We start from the raw sequence: 20,759 nt of genomic DNA, 5'->3' as shown, positions 1-20,759 counted from the left end.
ATTTTCAGGTCTTTCCAGAGATGGTCGATCGTGTTCAAGTCCGGGCTCTGGCTGAGCCACTCAAGGACATTCAGAGACTTGTACTGATGGGACACTTGGCATTCAGGCCATAGAGTTCAATCTTGGTTTCATCAGACCAGAGAATCTTGTTTCTCATGTTCTGAGAGTCTTTAGGTGCTTTTTTGGCAAACTCCAAGCGGGCTGTCGTGTGCCTTTTTACTGAGGAGTGGCTTCCGTCTGGCCACTCTACTAGAAAAGCCTGATTGGTGGAGTGCTGCAGAGATGGTTGTCCTTCTGGTAGGTTCTCACATATCCAGAGGAACTCTGGAGCTGTCAGTGACCATCGGGTTCTTGGTCACCTCCCTGACCAAGGCCCTTTTCCCCCTGATTGCACAGTTTGGCCGAGCGGACAGCTCTTGGAAGAGTCTTGGTGGTTCCAAACTTCTTGCACTTAAGAATGATGGAGGTCACTGTGTTCTTGGGGCCCTTCAATGCTGAATAAATGTTTTTGCACCCTTCCCCAGATCTGTGCCTAGACACAATCATGTCTCGGAGTTCAACGGACAATTTCCTTCGACCTCATGGCTTGGCTTTTGCTCTGACAAGCACCGTCAACTGTGGGACCTTATATAGACAGATGTGCCTTTCCAAATCTTGTCAAATCAATAGAATTTACCACAGGTGGACTATTCAAGTTGTAGAAACATTTCAAGGATAATCAATGGAAACAGGATGCACCTGAGCTCAATTTCGAGTTTCATAGCAAAGGGTCTGAATAGTTATGTAATAAACAAGGCTGATTTTTTTTCTTTTTTTTCCCTAATTTGCAAAAAAAATCGAGACCTGTTTTCACTTTGTCATTATGGGGTAAATGCTGGAGTATTGAGACAAATTAGAAGTTTTAGCTTAACTGTCCAAATAGATTGAGGGAAGAAAATATGTAATCAGTTTTAGAATAAGGTTGTAAAGTAACAAAATGTGGAAAAAGGGAAGGGGTCTGAATACTTTCCGAAAGCTCTGTATGTGAAACATTGTCAGATTACATGAACTATATGGCTCTGTACTATGGGAAATGGAGCTGATGTTTGGTCAGACTTTATACACTCCCCTACATATTTATTTGGACAGTTAAGCTAAAACGCTGAATATTTGCTCTATACTCCAGCATTTGTGATTTGAGATAAATTGAGGCGATCTTACAGAACGTCACTTTATTTAAAGGCACCCCCCCCCCCCCCTCCCATTTGAAGGTGTTGTAAGTATTTGGACAAAACAAACTGCAAATGCATTCAACAAGTTTGTAGAGTCATCTTCATAGTGGTATACTTGGCCATAGAGTCTGCTCCTGCATGGATTAAGTAAAAGGGGTTTGAGTTTTTCTATATAGAAGCTCAGTCATGAATGTGTGTGTGGTCTACAGTAGGACGTTATTCACAACATGCATATAATATAGCTTAGATGAAGTGCGCTGGCGCTCAAACCAAGAATTCAAATATTTTCTGAACGGCTGAATGTGTGTTAATACAATGCATTTGTCTTTTCTCAGATCTGGATGTGTGGGGGCCAGCTCCTGATCATTCCCTGTTCGCGGGTTGGTCATATATTTCGTAAACGCCGGCCCTACGGGTCACCCGGAGGTCAGGACACCATGGCCCACAACTCCCTGCGCCTGGCCCACGTATGGATGGATGAATACAAGGTACATGTACAGAGTAGTAGTACAGGCTGGGCGGTATAGCGTATTTTACTCTATACTGGTATTTGATGCATGGACCAGTTTGGGGTTTTTACTTTTTTATAACGGTATTTTTAATGTTTGGTTTGTTTAATGTGCTATGCTGCTATGCAGGGTCGTCTTTCTCCTTCCACACACACCAATCCCAGAGTGCTCTACCACGAGTCACAACCATTTCACTTGCCATTCACTCACAGTGAGTGTCTGCATGGTCAATGCTGCAGATACAACAAGATGGTGACAACGATAATTATTTCCACTTTGCTCCTTAATATAAATCCACAAGCGTTCTATAAAAATCTAATCCATGTTTATTGATGAAGTACACAGTTTTGCAGATGTTATTGCTGGTGCAGTGAAATGCTTATGTTTCTAGCTCCAACACACACAATCCAAAAAACAAACAAGAAATAAATATGTAAAGGGTGTGTGTTTATAGACAATATATGAATAGAAAAGGTGTGTACTGCAGTAGTTAAAGGATGAGCCATGACAAGAACACAATATACACATACAGTGCCTTGCGAAAGTATTCGGCCCCCTTGAACTTTGCAACCTTTTGCCACATTTCAGGCTTCAAACATAAAGATATAACACTGTATTTTTTGTGAAGAATCAACAACAAGTGGGACACAATCATGAAGTGGAACGACATTTTATTGGATATTTAAAACTTTTTTAACAAATCAAAAACTGAAAAATTGGGCGTGCAAAATTATTCAGCCCCTTTACTTTCAGTGCAGCAAACTCTCTCCAGAAGTTCAGTGAGGATCTCTGAATGATCCAATGTTGACCTAAATGACTAATGATGATAAATACAATCCACCTGTGTGTAATCAAGTCTCCGTATAAATGCACCTGCACTGTGATAGTCTCAGAGGTCCGTTAAAAGCGCAGAGAGCATCATGAAGAACAAGGAACACACCAGGCAAGTCCGAGATACTGTTGTGAAGAAGTTTAAAGCCGGATTTGGATACAAAACTATTTCCCAAGCTTTAAACATCCCAAGGAGCACTGTGCAAGCGATAATATTGAAATGGAAGGAGTATCAGACCACTGCAAATCTACCAAGACCTGGCCGTCCCTCTAAACTTTCAGCTCATACAAGGAAAAGACTGATCAGAGATGCAGCCAAGAGGCCCATGATCACTCTGGATGAACTGCAGAGATCTACAGCTGAGGTGGGAGACTGTCCATAGGACAACAATCAGTTGTATATTGCACAAATCTGGCCTTTATGGAAGAGTGGCAAGAAGAAAGACATTTCTTAAAGATATCCATAAAAAGTGTTGTTTAAAGTTTGCCACAAGCCACCTGGGAGACACACCAAACATGTGGAAGAAGGTGCTCTGGTCAGATGAAACCAAAATTGAACTTTTTGGCAACAATGCAAAACGTTATGTTTGGCGTAAAAGCAACACAGCTGAACACACCATCGCCACTGTCAAACATGGTGGTGGCAGCATCATGGTTTGGGCCTGCTTTTCTTCAGCAGGGACAGGGAAGATGGTTAAAATTGATGGGAAGATGGATGGAGCCAAATACAGGACCATTCTGGAAGAGAACCTGATGGAGTCTGCAAAAGACCTGAGACTGGGACGGAGATTTGTCTTCCAACAAGACAATGATCCAAAACATAAAGCAAAATCTACAATGGAATGGTTCAAAAATAAACATATCCAGGTGTTAGAATGGCCAAGTCAAAGTCCAGACCTGAATCCAATCGAGAATCTGTGGAAAGAACTGAAAACTGCTGTTCACAAATGCTCTCCATCCAACCTCACTGAGCTCGAGCTGTTTTGCAAGGAGGAATGGGAAAAAATTCAGTCTCTCGATGTGCAAAACTGATAGAGACATACCCCAAGCGACTTACAGCTGTAATCGCAGCAAAAGGTGGCGCTACAAAGTATTAACTTAAGGGGGCTGAATAATTTTGCACGCCCAATTTTTCAGTTTTTGATTTGTTAAAAAAGTTTTAAATATCCAATAAATGTCGTTCCACTTCATGATTGTGTCCCACTTGTTGTTGATTCTTCACAAAAAAATACAGTTTTATATCTTTATGTTTGAAGCCTGAAATGTGGCAAAAGGTCGCAAAGTTCAAGGGGGCCGAATACTTTCGCAATGCACTGTATAAAGTGGTAAAACGGTATGTGACCAGTGTTCTATGACTCTATGTACATAGGGCAGCAGTCTCCAAGTTGCAGGGTAGAGTACCGGGTGGTAGCCGGCTAGTGACAATGTCTAAGAGTCAGGGCAGGTTACTGGGCGGAGGCCAGTTAGTGATGACTGTTTTAAGAGTCTGGTGGCCTGAAAATGGAAGCTACACTATTAGTTTGGTTTATGTATCTTACTTTCTGCAAACAGCTAGTTTGTATTTTTTTAGCAAGTTGTGGTTTAAAATAAATTGTGTTAGCCTCTAATGCTAATCGCTGGGTAGCTAGCTAGCTAATACAAATCAAATGTTATTTGTCACATGCGCCGAATACATCAGGTGTAGACCTTACAGTGAAATGCTTACTTACAAGCCCTTAACCAACAATGCCATTCAAGAAATATAATTAATAAAATAAACAATTTAAAAATCCACCAATTAGAAAATAAAATAGTAAAATAAAATCAATCAAAAGGTAACACTAGAAATGTACATAAGCATAACGTGGCTATATACAGGGGTTACCGGTACTGAGTCAATGGGCGGGGGTACAGGTTAATCGAGGTAATTTGACTATGCATAGATAATGAACAGCGAGTAGCAGCAGTGTAAAAACTGTTTGACTGAGAGACTGTTACTCAATGTAAATAGTCCAGGTGGCCATTTTGATTAGTTGTTCAGCAGTCTTATGGCTTTGGTGTAGCCTTTTGGTCTTAGACTTGGCGCTCCGGTACCGCTTACCGCTTTGACCATTTTTTGGGTCTTCCTCTGACGCCGCCTAGTATATAGGACCTGGATGTCAGTAAGTTTGGCCCCGGTGATGTACTGGGCCATATGCACTACCATCTGTAGCGCCTTACGGTCAGATGCCATACCAGGCGGTGATGCAACTGGTCAGGAGGCTCTCGATGGTGCAGCTGTAGAACTTTTTGAGGATCTGGGGACCCATGCCAAATCTTTAAGGTCTCCTGAGGGGGAAAAGTTGTTGTCGTGCCTTCTTCATGACTGTCTTGGTATGTTTGGACAATGAGTTCGTTGGTGATGTGGACACCAAGGAACTTGAAACACTTGACCCGCTCCACAACAGCCCTGTCGACGTTAATGGGCCCTGCTCGACCCTCCTTTTCCTGTAGTCCATGATCAGCTCTTTTGTCTTGCTGTGTGTGTGAGAGAGAGACATTAAAAACTTCTCAACTAGCCTACCTGGTTAAATAAAATAACACTTAATGTGTTACCATGCACTGCTCATAAACAATATTTACAAATTGTATTATTCAAAAACCTAAAATACTGTGGCCATATCACGCAGCCCTAGTACACACGATTGAAATTCAGTCCTAAGTCACCCATTCCATGCTGGTGGCCTGTAATAGGTAATAGCCAAGACTGAAAACCACTGATCTGAAGAAATCCCTTTTCACACCTTATTTTTCCCAGAGGCTTCTATTATAGCCTCCAAGCCATCTATGGTCATAAGCAAAGGATTTCTTCTAATTACTCTCAGCTCCATGTCTTGATCAGCACAGTGATGTTTGTTCCTTTCCAAGCTACAAAGGAGAGCTATAATTGCTTTCCACGGACTGAAAATTGCCGATCTAATTGGAAAGGAAGCTAATACCGTTGTGGTCTCCCTTTCACACACCTCATCGTCTCACAACGATTGAGTCTGAATTTGCTTTCTCATTTCCCCCTCAGTGTGTGGACGGTTATTGTTACCAAACTAAGCAGTGTGCACAGAGGCCTTGAATATTATTAGTTAATAGTTAATCATTATTACTTGGACATCTTGGTTCCTTAGGGGCACATGAGGCATCCACGAGAGTGCCGCTGTTTCCGGGAAGATTATGGATGCTGCCGTGTAGTCGCTCTTCTGTGCTCTTTCCCCAACTTCCATTTGTTTCTTTCCACTTTGAAATGATATACAGTACATTTGAACTAAGAGTGTGATTCATAAATTGCCACCCCCCCCACTGAATTCTTAGTACAGCAGAGTAGTGTTGAAATCTTCCAGAGGGTTAAGATGAGGTTAGGGTTCTGGCTTCTCCATCACCACACTAATCTGGGACTGGGACAGGCTTTTTTTCTATGTAAACAGCTGGCCCAAATCAGGATGTATCAAACAGATTCTCAATCAAGGTAAACATCTTGGTTTTATTATTGCTTAGCCCAATTTGAATCTTACCTCAAAGAATTATTGAGTCTTGCACTACTATTAGCTAGTGGTTTATTCAGCTTTTCTGATCATGTTTGTTTACAAACTAACTTTAGTAAACCATGTGCTTTTACAGACAACTGAGATGCAGCTATAGCAATCAACCTCACCTATTTTTTTTTGTCTCGTCCAATCAGGAGCAGTACTTCAACCTTCGGCCGGAGCTCCGGGAACGCGCCTACGGTGACATCAGCGAGCGGCAGGCGGTGCGCCAACGGCTGCAGTGCCACTCTTTCAAGTGGTACCTGGACACCATCTACCCCGAGATGCAGGTGGCCTCAACCCACAACAAGCCTCAGCAGCCTGTGTTCGTCAACAAAGGTCTCCGCAGGCCCAAAGTGCTGGAAAGAGGCCGGGTAAGATAGGCCAGCTGGCTAAAAGCCCCGGCCCCCTGTCACTCTAAACCGCTGTAGACTCGCTCTCTCCACTAACCCACTAAAGTAAAGTTGAACTTGTGCTTTATGGTCGCATCAATCATAGGAGTTGGCCATACAGCACACTCTGATCTGGGACCAGGCTAGAGCTATGCTACTGTCCACCATAGAAATAGTCATTTCACTTATATTGTACGCTACATCATGCCTCAAAATAACACTGTTCAAACCAGCACTTCACTTGCAATTTAGTGTAACAAAAGGAGGCCAATTGGTTTTCTTCTAGAGATGCATCACTCTCCACTCCCGGATTTTGTCTTAAGTAGCTGGGAACTGACAATTTTCTGCCATTACTTTTACACGGTTTGTTTTTCACCAATAGAGCCATGTGTTGTTGACGGTCAACCCTTGCCAAAGAGGCCAAAAAATTACACCTGAAATGAAAAAGAATAGAATGTATGTTCTCAATCTCTTTGATTTAAGCTGTAACTCTGTATATCTTTCACACGCAAATAGCCCTATAGTTGAACATTAAATAAAGTTGCTTGTTAACTGTGAGTGATGCACCTTCAATGTGTATAAACAGCAGCTGCTTCCTGATGGACAAGAGGGCATCAGAAGTTGTAAACGTTAACAATATCCCATGTTCCTGCACGTGGTTGTTTGGGGTTCATATGATAAGGTCAGAAAGAATTTAAGAATGCAATGCAGAAATACCTGAACATTCTTCAAAAACTGAGGGAAAGCAAAAATAATCAATACAACATTACAACATACTGCACCTTACGCTTTTCTAATTGAATGAAATGGAATAAATGCCATATCCAGTCAGCAGGGGGCAATGTGGTGTTGCACATGTCATTAAGGAGTCCCCAGGTTACAGACACAAACCACTTAGAAGCTCAGAACTCAGGAATAGATAAGTTATCCTGCTTCAAAAAGACTAATAGGAAAGGAGTTATGTATTGCAAGTCAAACAACCAACAGCTCTGCTACGTCAGTCTCCCAGAGAGAACGTTCATATTCTAGTTAGTCTGGAAGGAAAGATCATGCATTCATAGGTGAATTCTTAAAATGCTTGGTTTCTGAAGATATAAAGTTATGGAACTAGGCAAACTTAGCAATGAGGCAGTTGGTGCAAAGCATTGAGATAATCCCCACATTTTTTCAAGCGACTTACTGGAGCAATTGGCTTTAAGTGCCTTCCTCAAGGGCACATCAACAGATTTTTCACCTAGTTGGTTTTGGGATATGAACCAGCAACCTTTCAGTTATTAGTTCAATGCTGTTAACCACTAGGTTACCTGCCGCCCTCGTGGCTGGGTGTTGGTATATTGTGCATTTCAGTGCCTTATTCTGGACGTTCTTCACATATTCACTTGGCATATTCTTTGCAGTAGCACTGCACAGATAATCAGGTCTTACATTGCCTGAAGCTGTGTGTAACGTTTCCAGAATCACATTAATAAAACTCAGATGTGGAGTCAGGCTGCAATACATTTTTTTTTATCCAGAGCGACTTAGTCCTAGTGGGTGGGTGTTGTTTTGGGGCGGCAGATAGCCTGGTGGTTAGAGCGTTGGGCCAGTAACCGAAAGGTTGCTAGATTGAATCCCCGAGCTGACAAGGTAAAAATCTGTCGTTTCTACCCCTGAACAAGGCAGTTAACCCGCTGTTCCTAGGCCATCATTGTAAATAAGAATTTGTTCTTAACGGACTTGCCTCGTTAAATAAAGGTGTAAAAAATAAAAAAAAACACTAGTGAGTGCATACATTTTCATACTGGTGCCCCATGGGAATCGAACCCATAACTCTGGTGTTGCATGTGCCATGCTCTACCAACTGAGCCACATGGGACATGAGCTAGAATACAACTTCTAACCTCTTCCTTCTCCTTTTCTCTTCAGCTGCGGAACCTGCAGGCTGACAAGTGTCTGGTGGCTCAAGGGAGGCCAAGCCAGAAGGGGGGTGCCGTGGTGCTGAGGGCCTGTGACACACACAACCTAGAACAGGTAAAGTACTGGCGTGTTCAAAACAACTGGGAATTGTTTTTGAATGGTCGTCCAACTCGAGTCTCTTTCTAGAGCTCTGCCATGAATTCACCTCATATTTTTCCAGAGTTCCCAGTTGTCTTGAATGCACCATAGTACTTGACTCTGCTTCGCGTCTCCATGACACGGACAATGACAATACAAGTCATTAGTAATGATGTCGGCCTATGACATTCTACAGTGACGATAGAACCATAACACAAGCCTGGCCTGTTAGGGTTAGAACGTGAAATTATTCCATTTCATCCTCGTATCCTTAATCTATTTCAACTGCTTCTGGCCATAATTACTTTTGTAAGAGTGTACCTTGGCCACATGGTTAAAGTGTAGTATCTCGAGCTGGATGTACATGAACTGTACCAGTACCTCCTCTCACTCCAGGATCTCATGGTCAGAGATTAGTTTTGTGCACACTTACTGGAAGAGTCATCCATCTTTTCTGCATTCAACTGAAAATGACTGTTCCATTAGGTCCTCCACTTTCCTGTGTGTGTAAAAAATGGTGCAGAGTGAGTCACTCCCTGTGTGTGTCGGGTAGAAGTTCAGCAGAGGCTGAAGCTACTGCAGTTCTGCACTGTGACACGCATTCTCCCCCTCTTGCTCTCCCTCATACGGACCACTCTCTCGCTTTCTGTATTCTCTCTTTCCATTTGAACCCCTCCCCCTCTGCGGCACTGAGTCTTCGGGTACACGATGAGGTCAACAACTTCCGCTGTGAACGGGTGTTTGGGAAATTGTCTGCTGACAAGTGAGGAGTGAAATGTTGACATCCAAAAATGAAGTATTATATATTGGGAAGTAGTTTTGTTTTTCATAAATATTGGGAGTATTTAAAGTTGAAATTCTCATAAGGTGATGGTGTTTCTGTAGTAGATTACTTTACATTCCTCACTCGGGTCTGTACAACATTTGACCGTCTTGACTCATTCCACATTTTGTTGTATTACAGCCCTAACCCTAACCCTAACCCTAACCCCTAACCCTAACCCTAACCCCTAACCCTAATTCAAAATGAATGAAATATAGATTTTTCTCACCCATCTAAAGCAGATCAAATATTATTTGTCACATACACATGTTTAGCAGATGTTTTTGTGGGTGCAGCGAAATGCTTGTGTTTCCAGCTCCAACAGTGCAGTAATATCTAACAATAAACACAACCTAAAAGTTAAATCATGGAATTAAGGAATATTAGGATGAGCAATGTCAGAGTGGCATAGACTAAAATACAGTATATACATATGAGATGAGTAAAGCAAAAATATGTAAACATTATTAAAGTGATCAGTGGTCCATTTATCAAAGTGGCAAGTGAATGCAAGTCTATGGGGCAGCAGCCTCCTAAGGTACAGGGTTACATAACCGGGTGGAAGACGCCTTGTGTTGGCTATTTAACAGTCTAATGGCCTTGAGATAAAAAAACAGCTTCTCGGCCCCAGCTACACATAAGTGAAAATGTTTTTATCCATTTTTGCAAATTAAATACAGAAAAATGTCATTTACCTATAGTATTCACACCCCCTGAGACAATACTAAACTCAGCAAAAAAAAGAAATGTCCCTTTTTCAGGACCCTGTCTTTCAAAAAATAATTTGTAAAAATCTAAATTACTTCACAATCTTCATTGTAAAAAGGTATAAACAACCATAAACAATTCATGAACTTGCACCTATGGAACGGTTGTTAAGACACTAACAGGAAGGCAATTAAGGTCAGTTTTGAAAACTTAGGACACTAAAGAGGCCTTTCTACTGACTCTGAAAAACACCAAAAGAAAGATGCCCAGGATCCCTGCTCATCTGCGTGAACTTGCCTTAGGCATGCTGAAAGGAGGCATACGGACTGCAGATGTGGCCAGGGCAATAAATTGTACTGAGACAGCGCTACAGGGAGACGGAACAGACAGCTGATTGTCCTCGCAGTGTCAGCAACAACACCCGCACAGCTCTGGAGAGAGAGACGTCATCAGAGCGCGCAACAGGACACTGTACTGTCGACACTCGGTTTGTTGTTTACATTAAAACTTCTCCATTAAATGGATTTTAATTCAAACTAAAGTTTTGTTACTAAGGATTCCACAATGCAGTTAGCCTTTACGGCTGGGACTGCATTCGTTTTGCGTGGATTCCGCGAATGCTAGCTGGCTGTACTACAGACACTTGTCGTCGTGGTGGGAAAGACTTTTGTTATCTTTTCGTAAAACAACTGGTTGCAGTATAGAGCCAATCTGGATACTAAGGAGATCCTGAGGGAAATTGATGAGTACCAACAGCTTTACGCTATGGAGGAACAACATACTCCTTCGTGGAAAGATCCGACCACCTCACAAAATAACTTTAACCCGACAAAAAAAAGAAAAACAGATTCATCTACAGACACGGACGATTTACTTAGAGGCTAGTGCTCTGGCTGGAATCCATGCAACAATGGAACATTTGTGTGAGAAGGTAGCAGGGCTGAGGGGGAGTTTGGCGTTCAGCCAGAGTGAAATTATCAAGCGCCAAAGAGAAAACAAGACACTCACAGCCAAGGTAAAAATACACGATTCCAACATGAATTGTCTACTCAGGGAAAACAGGGTGATGAAGGAGACACTGCTAGACATACAAATTTGTAGCATGAGTGAAAAATCCCTTTTTTTTCTGGTATTCCTGAGGACGCATCCAATAATCCAGAGGGCGCGATCAGAGAATTTATGAAATCCGCATTGAAGCTTCCTATAGAGACTAAACAAGGTGGCTTTCCACCGAGTACACAGGCTTGGAGCGACAAGACCAAGGGTCCCCGACCGATCATCGCAAAATTTGAACACTACCAACAAAAGGAGCTGATCAAAAGCAGAGGAAGGGACCAAATTCGGTCTCAATGACCAATTTCCAAAGGAGATAAACGAACTTCGTAAGAGACTGTATCCGGTACAAAGACAACAAAGGATGGATGGTAGGCGTGCCTTTATTATTGTGGACCAACTCTTTATAGATGGACAGCTATTCCGAGATGGCTCCATAACACTGTGGCTGTACTAAATTCTACAGGGACCTGTACAGGTTACGAAAAAAAGGTATGGGAACTGTTTAAAATATGTGAACATTATGAAGTGGATATGAACACACACACGTACTCAACTACATGCTTGCTTACACATACACACCTGATCTCGCTCTTTTCTCTCTCTCTCGCTATTGTCCAACTGTTTTATAATTTAATGTGTTTGTCTCTTTTTTATGTATTTGTCTACAAGTTTATATATATGTTTGCAACAAGCAAGGGGAAGATATCAAAATAGGGGCATAATAACATATTGTACGGAATACATTTGTACTGTAGTGAAGCAGTCTAGAATAATGCAAGGTCTCTTTCATGATCATGTGAAACATCAATTGCTATGGAAATTTTGGAATGTGTTTTTCAATTATGTTAATGGTAATACGATATGGATCACAATTATGAATATTACAGCTATACGCACTACATGTTACACACAGATACTCAAATATGCAAATTGAGTTATTATTTATTTGGACATCACACATTATAGCCTTACTCTTATACAGACATATCACACACATAATTTGTCTAACATCTGTGGCATTGGCGAACAGGCAAGGGAATAAAAAAAATATTAAAATATAATAAAATAAATAAATAAATATAGTATGGGGATGAGGTAGTTGGATGGGCTGTTTACAGGTGCAGTGATCTGTGAGCTGCTCTGACAACTGGTGCTTAATTAAAGCTAGTGAGGGAGAGATGAGTCTCCAGCTTCAGAGCTTTTTGAAGTTCGTTCCAGTCATTGGCAGCAGAGAACTGGAAGGAAAGACAACCAAAGGAGGAATTGGCTTTGGGGTGACCAATGAGATGTAGCATGCGCTCCAGCAGGTATGAGTGGGTGCTGCTATGGTGACCAGTGAGCTGAGATAAGGCGGGGCTTTACCTGGCAGAGACTTGTAGATAACCTGTAGCCAGTGGGTTTGGCGACGAGTATGAAGCGAGTGCCAACCAACGAAAGCGTACAGGTCGCAATGGTGGGTAGTATATGGGGCTTTGGTGACAAAACGGATGGGACTGTGATAGACTGCATCCAATTTGTTGAGTAGAGTGTTGGAGGCTATTTTATAGATGACATCACCAAAGTAGAGGATCGGTAGGATGGTCAGTTTTACGAGGGTATGTAGGTATTTGTAGTTGTCCACGTATTCTAAGTCAGAGCCGTCCAGAGTAGTGATGCTGGACGGGCGAGAAGGTGCGGGCAATGATCGGTTAAATAGCATGCATTTAGTTTTACTTGCGTTTAAGAGCAGTTTAAGGCCACGGAAGGAGAGTTGTATGGCATTGAAGCTCGTCTGGAGGTTAGTTAACACAGTGTGCAAAGAGGGGTCAGAAGTATACAGAATGCTGTCGTCTGCGTAGAGGTGTGTCAGAGAATCACCAGCAGCAAGAGCAACATCATTGATGTATACAGAGAAAAGAGTCGGCTCGAGGATTGAACCCTGTGGCACCCCCATAGAGACTGCCAGAGGTCCGGACAGCAGGCCCTCCGATTTGACACACTGAACTCTATCAGATAAGTAGTTTTTGAACCAGGCGGGACAATCATTTGAGAAACCAAGGCTGTTGAGTCTGCCGATAAGAATGTGGTGATTGACAGAGTCGAAAGCCTTGGCCAGGTCAATGAATACAGCTGCACAGTAATGTCTTTTATCGATGGCGGTTATGATGTCGTTTAGGACCTTGAGCGTGGCTGAGGTGCACCCATGACCAGCTCTGAAACCAGATTGCATAGCGGAGAAGGTACGGTGGGATTCGAAATGGTCGGTAATCTGTTTGTTAACTTGGCTTTCGAAGACCTTAGAGAGACAGGGTAGGATAGATATAGGTCTGTAGCAGTTGAAAATGCTAGTAATAGGGGTTGCAACAATTTCAGCAGATAATTACATTTAAATCAGATCCAATAACAACATTAGAGGATTAGAAATCCAAGGCTTAAAAACAAAAGGTGTCCATGTATGCTGATGACTCAAGTTTTATGTTAAGTCCGCAAGCTAGATCCCTGCAATGTCTCATTAAAGATCTAGATAACTTTCCTGTACTCTCTGGACTAAACCTAATTATGATAAGTGTACAATATTACGCATTGGATCCTTAAAAAATACAACTTTTACATTACCTTGCAGTTTACCTATAAAATGGGCTGATGGTGAAGTAGACATACTCGGTATTCATATCACAAAATATATAAATTAGATCTCCACAATGAATTTCAATAGAAAACTTGTAAAAATAGACAAGCTCCTGCAACCATGGAGAGGTAAATACCAGTCTTTATGGAAAATTGCCCTGATTAACTCCTTAGTCATATCTCAGTTTACTCACGGCGCTGCCTACTCCTGATGATTCGTTTTTCAAATCATATGAGAAAAAATATTTTGCTTTATCTGGGATGCTAAACCAGACAAAATAAAACGTGCCTATCCATATTATGAATTGGGTGGGTTGAGATTATTAAATATAAAAGCCCTAAACCTCAAAGCTTCACTCATTCAAAAGTTGTATTTGAACCCTAATTGGTTCTCAAGTAGATTAATAAGAAAAGCTCATCCATTGTTTAAAAATGGCCTTTTTTGCCTTTGTGCAGGTTGCCATGTCTCATTTTCAATTAATCAAAAAATTAAACTTTTTTTCAAAGTATCTGTCTTTTTCAAACAAGCATTGCAGAGTTGGCTACATTTCAATTTCAATTTCAATTTCATCCCCCTGAAAAGATGGAACAAATATTATGGCTGAACTCAAATGTGCTTGTTGATAAAATACCTGTATTTATGGGAAAGATGTTTGAAAAGGGTATTTTGTTCTTAAATGTTAATGGTAGAGTTATGTCCTTATCAGAATTGTACGGGAAGGTCTGCTCAATCCAAGAGTACAACAAATTGATTACAGCATTGCCCCAAAAATGGAGGAGGCAGATGGCAGCGGGAGGAGGTAGGGAACTGGTCTGTCTGCCCAATATAAAGGATCAAAACTGGCGGAGGAATAAAAATAGCATAAATAGGAAAGTATACCAGTTTCATTTGAGGACCAGAATGTTGACAACTGTGCCATACAGATTGCAAAATAGTTCGGAAGAGATTTTTGATGTACCGATTCCATGGTACAGGGTGTATGAGTTGATATATAAAACAACGCAAGACTTCGTGCTTTTCAGCTAAAATTATTATATAGAATTCTTGGGGCATAAAATCATCGAAGCTCTGCAGATTTTGTTGTGATGATACAGAATCAAGACCATATATTTTGGTATTGCCCTCAGGTAGCCTGTTTCTGGTCTCAGGTTCAGGAATGGCTGAAAATGCATAGCATTGATCTACAATTTACCCTAGAAATAGTACTGTTAGGAGATCTGGACAGACCGGGTAAGTCAATTATTAATACTCTTAGTAAAAGTATTTATCTAAAACACGCAATCTGTAGATTCTATTCGATTAGATAGATTGAAATTGTATGTTAAACATCACAGCATAGTTGAAAGTTACGTGTTGCGTAGAAACACAGTGGGTGGCCAGCAGAGATGGATGGGATGGGCTGAGGGTTGGTATGTGGGAGGGGAGTTGCTGTGTGAGAGAGAGAATGATGGTCAAAAGATAAAGGGAAAAAAAGTACATTTGAATGACACTAAGTGGCAGTGTTTTTACAACTAATGCCGGTTTGCCTGAGGCTGATGCCGTGCAGGTGTTTGTACACATGCATATAAACACATACAAGAACACACACATTCATGTAATAGAGCCAGACATGCACACAAACATAAAGTAGGCATTGCTGTCATGATTTCAGTTGTCCTTTGTTTTAAATGTATAATTGTTGTTTTCTGTCTTTTCCTTTTTTCTCATTAGTTCATTCTCTTGGTTGTTGGTGCATTGGGGGGTTCTTGGGGGTGGGGAATGGAATTAACTGAATTTTTTTATTCTGGGGGGGGGGGGACTGTAGGAAGGGTCTCAAATGGTTGAGGGACAGCTGTTGGGGAACTGTGGGTGGGATCTTAGAGGGTTTGGGTTTCACAAGGTTGTGATCATGAAAAAGGAAACTTGACATATTTTATATCACTATCACGCACCCTCACACAAGGATTGCTCTGTTGCGGAAAGACTGATACATGTTTGATAGTGTCTTGATGCTGTATTGTTTGTCCTTCATGTTCTAATACTTTAATGTTACCCCTTCCTTGTGTTTTGTAATAAAGAAAAAAAACACCTGCACAGGATCGGCGCACCCGAACGTCACACCTGCGGGACAAGTACAGGATGGCAACAACAACTGCCCGAGTTACACCAGGAATGCACAATCCCTCCATCAGTGCTCAGACTGTCCGCAATAGGCTGAGAGAGGGTGGACTGAGGACTTGTAGGCCTGTTGTAAGGCAGCTTCTCACCAGACATCACCGGCAACAACGTCGCCTAGGGGCACAAACCCACCGTCGCTGGGCCAGACAGGACTGGCAAAAAGTGCTCTTCACTGACAAGTCGTGGTTTTGTCTCACCAGGGGTGATTGTCGGATTCGTGTTTATCGTTGAAGGAATGAGCGTTACAACGAGGCCTGTGATTTGGAGGTGGAGGGTCCGTCATACCATCATCGGACTGAGCTTGTTGTCATTGCAGGCAATCTCAGCGTTGTGCGTTACAGGAACGACATCCTCCTCCCTCATTTGGTACCTCTGCAGCATGACAATGCCACCAGCCATACTGCTCGTTCTGTGCGTGATTTCCTGCAAGACAGGAATGTCAGTGTTCTGCCATGGCCAGCGAAGAGCCCGGATCTCAATCCCATTGAGCACGTCTGGTACCTGTTGGATCGGAGGGTGAGGGCTAGGGCCATTCCCCCCAGAAATGTCCGGGAACTTGCAGGTGCCTTGGTGGAGGAGTGGGGTAACATCTCACAGCAAGAACTGGCAAATCTGGTGCAGTACTTAATGCAGGTGGTGGCCACAACAGATACTGACTTACTTTTGACCTCCCCCTTTTTTTCAGGGACACAGTCCATTTCTGTTAGTCACTTGTCTGTGGAACTTGTTGAGTTTGTCTGTTGAATTATGTTCACACGTTAAGTTTGCTGAAAATAAACAGTTGGTAGTGAGATGACATTTATTTTTTTGCTGAGTTTATGTAGAAGCACTTTTGGCAGTGATAACAGTGGAGTCTATCTGGGTAAACCTGCAATGTACAATATGTGCACATTCTATTTTAAATTCTTCAAGCTCTGTCAAGTTGATCATCGTTAGACAGCCATTTGCAGGTTTTCCCATAGATTTTCATACAGATCAGTCAAAACTGTAATTCAGCCACTCAGGAACAGCTCTTCTTGGTAGTCGGAAGTTTACATACACCTACGCCAAATACATTTTAAACTCAGTTTTTCACAATTCCTGACATTTTGTCCTAGTAAAGATTCCCTGTCTTAGGTCAGTTAGGATCACCACTTCATTTTAAGAATGTGAAATGTCTGAATAATAGTAGAGAGAATTATTTCTTTCATCACATTCCCAGTGGCCTTTTTTAAATTGTTTAACTTGGGTCAAACCTTTCGGGTAGCCTTCCACAATAAGTTGTGTGAATTTAGGCCCATTCCCCCATTAACAGAGCTGGTGTAACTGAGTCATGTTTGTAGTCCTCCTTGCTCACACACACCTTTTCAGTTCTGCCCACACATTTTCTATAGGATGAGGTCTGGGCTTTGTGATCGTCACGCCAATACCTTGACTTTGTTGTCCTTAAGCCATTTTGCCACAACTTTGGAAGTATGCTTGGGGTCATTGTCCATTTGCGACCAAGCTTTAACTTCCTGACTGATGTCTTGATGTTGCTTAAATTTTTCTTCCTCATGATGCCATCTATTTTGTGAAGTGCACCAGTCTCTCCTGCAGCAAAGCACCCCCACAACATGATGCTGCCACTCCCGTGCTTCACAGTTGGGATGGTGTTCTTCGGCTTGCAAGCCTCCCCCTTTTTTCTCCAAACATAACGATGGTCATTATGGCCAAACGGTTCTATTTTTGTTTCATCAGACCAGAGGAGATTTCTCCAAAAAGTATGATCTTTGTCCCCATGTGCAGTTGCAAACCGTAGTCTGGCTTTTTGTTATGGCGGTTTTGGAGCAGTGCCGCCTTCCTTGCTGAGCAGCCTTTTAGGTTCCATCGATATAGGACTTGTTTTCCTGTGGATATAGATACTTTTGTATCTGTTTCCTCCAGCATCTTCACAATGTCCTTTGCTGTTGTTCTGGGATCAAAGTACGTTCATCTCTAGGAGACAGAACGCGTCTCCTTCCTGAGCGGTATGACGGCTGCGTGGTCCCATGGTGTTTATATTTGCGTACTATTGTTTGTACAGTTGAATGTGGTACCTTCAGGCGCTTGGAAATTGCTCCCAAGGATGAACCAGACTTGTGGAGTTCTACCATTTTCTTTCTGAGGTGTTGGGTGATTTCTTTTCATTTTCCCATGATGTCAAGCAAGAGGCACTGAGTTTGAAGGTAGGCCTTGAAATACATCCACAGGTACACCTCCAATCGACTCAAATGATGTCAATTAGCCTATCAGAAGCTTCTGAAGCCATGACATCATTTTCTGGAATTTTACAAGCTGTTTAAAGGCACAGTCAACTTAGTGTATGTGAACTTGTGACCCACTGGAATTGTGATAGTGATTTAGAAGATAAATAATCTGTCTGTAAACAATTGTTGGAAAAATTACTTGTCACAAAGTACAAAGTAATGTCCTAACCGACTTGCCAACAAGAAATTTGTGGAGTGGTTGAAAAACAAGTTTTAATGACTACAACCTAAGTGTATGTAAACTTCTGACTTAAACAAGGCCAAATCTACAGTTGAAGGTTATTGTCCTTCTGTGAAAGGTGAATTAATCTCCCAGTGTCTGGTTGAAAGCAGACTGATCCAGGTTTTCCTCTAGGATTTTGCCTATGCTTGAAAATATGGAGTAGATTTTTTTATTTTAAATGTATAGGCGCCCTTCTTTGCGAGGCATTGGAAAACCTCCCTGGTCTTTGTGGTTGAAATTCACTGAGGGACTTTACAGATAATTGTATGGGTGGGGTACACAAATGAGGTAATCATTAAAAAATTATGTTCAACACTATTATTGCACACAGTGAGTCCATGCAACTTGTTAATCAAATGTTTACTCCTGAACTTATTTAGGCTTGCCATGACAAAGGGGTTGAATAGTTTTGGTTAACATTTTGAAAAATATAATTCCACGTTGACATTATGGGATAGTGTGTGTGTGTGTGTGTGTGTCACTGGCCTACACAATCTAAATTTGGGCTGTAACGCAACAAAATGTGGAAAGTCAAGGTGGGTGAATACTTTCTTTAGGCGCTGTATAGAATTGTAACTGTACACTATATAATCCATCGGCCTTTTTCTCACTCACCCACTTTCTGTCCCTCCCTTCCTTCCTTAGGAGTGGGCCTATGATGAGGAGCACGAGTTGATCCTGACTGGCCTGCTGTGTCTGGACATGTCCGAAATCCGCTCGTCTGACCCGCCCCGTCTCATGAAGTGTCACGGCTCAGGAGGCTCCCAGCAGTGGACCCTGGGGGTGAGTTAACTAGACCCCCTGCCCTCACTCAACCACACTGTTGCTGAATCAAATTGTCCCCCATATCTGTATAGGCAGATAAGACTATAGTAATGACTGCTACCAATACTACAGCAGGACAATACTACAGTATATAGTAATGATTGCTACCAATACTACAGTATTACTGTGGTTTATATATTGGCTGGTACCACGGGGCATCATGATGATGGCAACTTCTACTCGACCACCGCCAGTTGGCTCTGGGCTACTGCACTAACCTTTTTTATTAGCATCAGTAGAAAATGCTTATATAAAGTCTCCAATGGCTCTCCTCTATGTAACACATGGCCCCGTCTTCCTCCAACCATCTCCAGAAGAGCAACCGGCTATATCAAGTCTCAGTGGGTCAATGCCTGGCCGTGGTCGACACAATCAGCCCCAAGGGATACGTTGCCATGGCGATCTGTGATGGCTCTCAGTCCCAGCAATGGCAGTTGGAGGGCTGATGTTGATACCCCACGACTAGTAACGTTCCAGACATTGACTGCCCCCCTCTGGATGGAGAATACTGCACGCTGCTGCTGTGACAAGGAAAGAGGGATGGAACTAATTATACGGACTGTGTTCTTGAAGACTTGGAGAATGAATGCTGTTTGTCTTCAGAACTGGTTCCAGCCTCCCTGAAGTGCACAGAGTAAGTACACTGTAGTCCCAACCGCATTTGTATGACTTCCCCTCTTGGAAATTAGTACTCCATTATTCCCTGAGAACAATTCCTTGTCCTATGTTTTAGAATGTGTCATGCAAGTGATTTAAAAAAAAAAAAAGTACAATCATGTTTAAATGAATTTTATCCAAATAATATTGCGTAAGTCCCCCAAAAGTGTTTACTAAGAACTGTGGACTACCAGTATTAGGACCCTGGTTTTAGAGTAATTTTATTCTGTACTTATTACAATCTGTTATTAAAGTGGAATTGGCAGCGTTTTAACTACTTTTCAGATATGAAACACAATCATGACAAGTTCCTTGACGTACAGTAAGCCATTGTTGGCAGAATAGCTGGATGTAATTCACCAATACCAGAAATATTGCAAATCACAGCTGGCCTGCTACACTATAGTTTGCTGCATCCACCCAATCAGGATGCACTGTTTAAGTTTCAATGACTCAATACAATCAACCTAGCAATGGCAATGAATAAGTCAGTCATACCATGGCTAATAGGCTAGCGTATCTATTTATTTAGCAAGCTAAAAACACAGAGCCCAACATTGGGAAGATGTCATGCCATTGGAGGAGTGACCCATTGTTGCTATGTTTGCAGTTTTTTGGGCTAAGTTGCACTGCGGCTGCCATGGCTTTTCTCTTAAATATTTTTTTGCTGAGACCTGCTGCTGACTCAGGCAGTGAGGCAGGCTGCTGCTGAGTGAGTGGTGGGGAGGACCAGAGGAGTGTGTGTGTTGAGAGCACTGGAGTTATTGGCTGAGTCACATGAGCAAGAGGAGAGCGAGCAGCATGTGCACTCGTTGTGGCAACTTTTTACCAGTTGTCATTATGGAAACACCTTTTTCCATAAAACATTAATGCACTGGAAAAAGACTGGCCGCACTAGAGCACATTACATATATTCACTCCGAGG

At 42.1% G+C, this 20,759-nt stretch overlaps 1 protein-coding gene across 2 annotated transcripts in view; it reads left to right on the top strand.

The window, feature by feature from the left end:
* Positions 1-20,108, top strand: part of LOC110489717 (polypeptide N-acetylgalactosaminyltransferase 11) — a 51,047-nt gene extending 30,939 nt beyond the window's left edge. For both annotated transcript variants that reach the window (XM_021562503.2, XM_021562504.2), the window contains exons 8-12: positions 1,547-1,699; positions 6,240-6,458; positions 8,382-8,486; positions 18,998-19,135; positions 19,492-20,108. In XM_021562503.2, coding sequence (XP_021418178.2) covers positions 1,547-1,699; positions 6,240-6,458; positions 8,382-8,486; positions 18,998-19,135; positions 19,492-19,623 — 747 coding nt within the window. In that variant the 3' untranslated portion in view covers positions 19,624-20,108. The remainder of the gene's footprint in view (positions 1-1,546; positions 1,700-6,239; positions 6,459-8,381; positions 8,487-18,997; positions 19,136-19,491) is intronic.
* Positions 20,109-20,759: the final 651 nt, after the last annotated feature.

Source organism: Oncorhynchus mykiss, chromosome 15, assembly GCF_013265735.2.
Source record: "Oncorhynchus mykiss isolate Arlee chromosome 15, USDA_OmykA_1.1, whole genome shotgun sequence".
Taxonomy (NCBI): domain Eukaryota; kingdom Metazoa; phylum Chordata; class Actinopteri; order Salmoniformes; family Salmonidae; genus Oncorhynchus; species Oncorhynchus mykiss.
Note: the sequence above shows the minus strand (reverse complement) of the source record. Positions and strands in the feature narration are given on the sequence as shown.